The sequence below is a fragment of the Triticum aestivum genome, chromosome 5A (genome assembly GCF_018294505.1).
Source record: "Triticum aestivum cultivar Chinese Spring chromosome 5A, IWGSC CS RefSeq v2.1, whole genome shotgun sequence".
Taxonomy (NCBI): Eukaryota; Viridiplantae; Streptophyta; class Magnoliopsida; order Poales; family Poaceae; genus Triticum; species Triticum aestivum.
In genome coordinates this window covers 193,826,365-193,831,688 of record NC_057806.1, presented here as the reverse complement: position 1 = coordinate 193,831,688, position 5,324 = coordinate 193,826,365, and the positions used below count along the sequence as shown (strand labels likewise).

At 39.2% G+C, this 5,324-nt stretch overlaps 1 protein-coding gene across 1 annotated transcript in view; it reads left to right on the top strand.

Moving 5' to 3' along the window:
• LOC123102770 (uncharacterized) overlaps positions 1–5,092 on the top strand; it is a gene marked incomplete in the record, with an annotated part of 6,781 nt that extends 1,689 nt beyond the window's left edge. The window contains 5 exon segments of the mRNA XM_044524196.1: positions 1,750–2,101; positions 2,746–2,830; positions 3,765–3,851; positions 3,923–4,156; positions 4,621–5,092. Coding sequence (XP_044380131.1) covers positions 1,750–2,101; positions 2,746–2,830; positions 3,765–3,851; positions 3,923–4,156; positions 4,621–4,700 — 838 coding nt within the window.
• Positions 5,093–5,324: the final 232 nt, after the last annotated feature.

The following is a 5,324-nucleotide window of genomic DNA, read 5'->3' as shown; positions in this document are numbered from 1 at the left end:
CCTAATAACTAGGAGCGTTTTTGTTATTTCCTACTCCCGTGTTTTTTGTGTGCGCGTGCCTATGTCGCGATCGAGGTGTTCGGCGTATTGCGCCGGGAGGGGTTTACCAGGGATATTAGGAGCCTGTTCGGTTTCTCTCCGCTCCCGTGACTCACCTCCCGGAGCGGAGCAGACTACTGCAGTTTTTTATGGAGCTGCTCAAACCAAGCTCCGCGGAGTGGAGCGGAGCAGAGAGATTCCAAACAGGGCCTAGGTTGCGCCCGCACAGTTAGCGCGCGGGTATTTCGGTGCAGTAGTCGCAGGTGCTAAAGCTTGATGTGTTAGCCATTGCAGTTGCTAAGGCTTCTGTCCGGTGTTCAACATCGTCTTTGGATAGCTAGTTGCCAGTGTTTAGGCGATGTTGTGGTAGGGCAATCTAAATATTGCTAATATATTAGGACCGTCTTATTAATAATTCTAATGAGTTATCTTGGAATTTAGAATCAAATAAAAAACCCTATATTATGCTCAAGGAAAGTAGATATAGATAGGAGCTTATGCCCTCAAAAAAAACACTAGTTTCTTAAATTAAAAATAAAAAAGATTTTTTTCAGTTCAGGTTTTGCTCTTGGTGCGCATGAGGTGTATATGGGTATATCAAGTCTCCCTTTTCAGCCAAGTATCAGTGACCATTGGTCCATTCATGCAAATAAACTTTAAAATACTGGACTGTCTCTGTTAGAAGATGTCCCCGCCCTCAAAGATCGTTCACCTCTAGCAACCATGCCATGTAGTGCAACATCATCATACATGTAAAAGGTGTCTGATGATACTGGACTGTCTCTGTTAGAAGATGTCCCCGCCCTCAAAGGTCGTTCACCTCTAGCAACCATGCCATGTAGTGCAACATCATAATACATGTAAAAGGTGTGATGCTTCGTTACAGTCGAATTATCCATAACACGGAATCCCTTTATGGTCATGACTGTAAGATGTAAATTGGATGAGGGGCGGACAAAGGGGGGGATACATGACGAAGTACCAAAAAATATATTTTCATGTGAGTTCTGGTGTCACTATCAGAGAGCTGTGTGAATTTATTTTTGATATTAAGTGAAACAGAATGAAGAAAAGTAGCAAGCACGCTGGAATGCGAGCTGGGTTCTTCACCCACATGCTTTAATCTTCTCATTTATCTTGTTCAGTTAGTTGTTTTCTTTGTGTTGTATGATTCTGCCATAGTAATCACTTCGGGTGAATAGGGGAAGAAGTGACTGTCATTGAGCTGGAATTTACGTCTTAATGCATTTCTTGATGGATTGAACCAACTGAATAATAGGGAAAGTTGTTCTCTTGGTTTAATAATTCATCCGAGTATGCTCGCAGACTTGCAGCCCACAAGTCATGGTTGCTGAATATGGTATGGAATTGGATATAAAGTTGTGGCATTAACTCTACATAACTGTTCATGTGGAAATGTGGGATAAATTGGAAAAGTTTCATTAAACAATATCATTCTGTGGAGTTTGCGATTTTACTCAAGCTTTTGTTCACTAACTAGCAAAAGTCATGGTTTTCTACAAATGAATGTGGAATGAATCCTAATAAGATATCTTCACTACTAACTTGGAAGTAAAGACCTGGAAAAAAATAACTCTTCACTGCCTTATGGGAATGTGCATCACCTATTACTAAGGACACTGTTTGTTTTCATGCAAGCTGCATTTAGTTTTTTCCTCTGATTCATGCAGTGATGCTTTCCTGGTTCAGTTTTCCAGGATTCACTGTTGCTCATTGTGATGCTGGTGCAACTTATGGATCGATTGATAGTCCTGATCTTGCCAATGATCTTAATGAGAAGATACATGACTCGATTCATGATCTCCAATTACCGATAAAAGAATACCCGTTGGAGCTGAAGCCGCTTTTGTATGCATTTGGCTTTAAGCATTTGAGTATGACGACTATTAGGGCCTTTTTATTATACTATTTACCACTTCTGGAGCCTCGTCCGCCCACTGATGACGATGACGATGACGATCTGCTTCAAGATGATTCAGAGAGGCCGCCGGTTGACCTGGTTACTCCCTTCCATAATTCATTGAAGCAAATCGCTCGCGAGGTACATCTTTTCTCTGACACTTTAGTACAGTAGCGTGATTCCTGCTCATACAGATATTTTAGTCACAGTGAGTGGCTAGGCACATGCTTGATTTGACTGATTGATCAGATAGGATATGTCAGTATCTTGATTCCAGATGCTCATGTGTGTTCACCTTAACCAACCTCCAATGTTGCCTTGCCTCTCAGTCCACGAGAAGCATAAATTCGATCTGTGCAAATTCAGTGCTTGCTGGATTTTTTCAATCGCTATACTTGACTTGTTGATTTCGCTTCCTAGTTAGACTATCTTCAAAATAAACATAAATTTGTTCTTTGTATACGTGAAACATAAATGTACTTCTAGTATTCATGTTATTTATATAGGGCCTGGAGGATAATAAAGCTAGGCCAAGCAGGTGGGGCTTCCTGGCCTTATCCTGTAACCCTAATTCAGCTTTGTAGGAAAAACTCCAAATCAGCTGAAACCATTTGGGTGTATTTATGAGTCATAATACTCTTTGAGCTGAAGCTTAAACTTGCTTATATTAGAATTTCAATTTTAAGCTGCTTACATTAGAATTTTAAGTTTGGCCCAGAAGATCATTATTATTTCTCCTATGTAAAGTAAAAGTTACTTGCTTAATCTTCTGTTCTGCATTTCAGATTTCTGTTGTAACAACAAGAAGAGTATTCGAAAGGATTGCGGTTTGTCATGTTTCACAAAGAACAGCATGGAAGCTTCTCAAAGGTGAATACTTCTCCGTTTTTCTCATGTCTTCTAGCAGCACTCTAGAAGCAGTGGGTGAAAGATATTTATCAGACATGGTGTTGAATCACTTAATATGTATGTTAATGTGATTGTTATTCCAATCGAATAGCTACATTCTTGGAATTATCATTTTGCATAGAAAGAATGTGTTATTTTATTAATTGTAACCATATCATTAGTTTCCTTGCCTTAGTTTTTTTCTCGAGAAACCTTGTTCACCAGATCATTGGCATGTGTCTTATTGCTGCTATTGTCCATAATCAATATTGAATCCTCTATTCAGCTTGCAAATTTCTTATTGGTTTAACTTGTGGTTCAAACTATTAGGCATTTAAAACCACATTAGGAGTCTTAGGACTACACAAGTTACCAAAATTTCCTTTTTACAATCTTGTTCCGCATGCATGTGTAAAGAACTTGTTTCTTAATAACTTGGCAAGATTAGGACTCAGAAAGTAGCTAGCGCATTAGCATTTTATGTTTGGGGCTCAGGGCTCAACAGAAGTAAAGCCTAAGTGCCTAACACAGTTTGTCTAATAAGAGCTTATCTGTGAGCTGAATGTGCCCTGAATGCTGAGTTGGATGGTAAGTCATTAAATCCCTATCTCTTTGTGGGTGAGTTGAGCACTCCTCACCGTCGAATAGATTATTTATTTTGACTTCTTGTGTTGGCCCAACATTGTCCAGTCCCTTTGCAGGATGTGCCTCCAAATTTATCTTAGATACGCTTGCTAGCTACATTTTCTGTCATATGCTAGCTTATCAACAAGTTACGCCATGTTCTGTCGGTTGCTTCTGTCTAACACATTAGTCATACGATTATTTTCTTTTGTCTTCTTGTGTACTCATTTGTGATTATCACTTTATCAGCTGTTATAATATAATGCGTTACTATTTACTTATTTTTCTAAAGATGCTGCAAAATCATCGAAGAGGAAAGCTCTGAGGGGGATGTCAATTCCAGAATACACATACTGTGTTGCCAGAACAACTTTCCGAGGTAAGATTTGCCTGCAGTGTCACTTTTCCTTCTGTAAATTATTGTTCAATTATTTTTCTTTGTTCAAACAGCGCATGCATTGGGAGTAGCTGCTACTTGGGTTGTACAATCTGTCGTCCAGGTCTACAAATGTTTTATTCGTCAACCTGATAATGATGACGAATTGTTCGACGAGAAGGAAAAACTCAGATTGTTTGCGAGAAGGATCTATAGTGTAACCATCAAATGTGGTTTCTCTTTGGTTTTTGCCTCGATTGGAGCAGGCCTCGGCGTCCTTCTGCATCCAGTGCATGGACAATGGATTGGTCAGTTATGACTTCTTTTTCTTTCATCAGTTCAAGTACTAGACTATGCCTTGTTTGCCAAAGCATCTCATTTTGTTTCTGGACTGACAATATTCGTTGAAGAGTTTCAATTTCACTTACGTTGGTGATAAACATATCTTTTGTTTCTTCAAAATCACATAAATTAATTTTGTTTATTCTGCATGGAATTCCTTTTTCATTTTGCGTTGGTAAGTTTGCAGCCTTTTATGTTGGAAGTACCCTTTATGTTGCCAAAAGTAAAAAATGTGTCCTATGTGTTTATTGTGTAATGGCTTGAAGCACAGATATTATTTGTTTCAAATTTTCTCCTCTAAGATATACCAAGGTTCTATTTGTTCTTCTGTCCAAGGAATTTAGGACACCACCACCTTGAATTGCTGCAACATGTTAGTATCGGTTCAGTTCAAACTAGTTTGACGCTATTTCTCATATCTGGCTTGCAGGTTGTATCCTTGGAGATTTTGCAGGACCAGTTGTTGCTATCCTTATTTTCGAGAAGTTACAGTTCCCGCTAGAAGGTTAAAGACCACCATCTCCTGCTACAAAGTTAAGAAACCCAGGTCATCCGACCTTGTTTCTAGCCTGCCTGGTTTTCGAAGAACATGAAGTGGAGCTCCTTGGCCTTGAGTCTACCCTTTCAGGATATTCATTGGCCTAACTTGGAGCTCAAAGTTGATGAATAACTATGCATGCATGGTTAATAGCTTTTCGTGGCACAATGCCTTTGGGTATTGTGTAATGCTTACTTTTGGCACATTTAATAACTAGCTACTGTACTTCGTTGCCGTGCTTCACATTTTGAACTCAAAGGAACATTTCTGTCCACTGGTTTGCTAAATTTCTACAGTAAGTACTTCGCTGCCCTTGTTGTGAACTGAATCTGGTATATCTAAGGCCCTCTTTGTTTGAGCCACATATTCCTGAGAATCAGTGTGGCTTTCTGTGACTTACGATTCCTGAGTATCAGAAGTTGGTTGTTTATTTACCCTACCGTGGACAGCTAAAGGAGTTCTGGAGGTTGTGAAATCATATGTGAAACCATACTTGATACGTCAACAATCCATTATGCTTTGTTTGGATGTCTCTATTGGATTGGTTGGAATACCAATTCAACAAGGATATTTGTAATGGACATGAATACAAATTC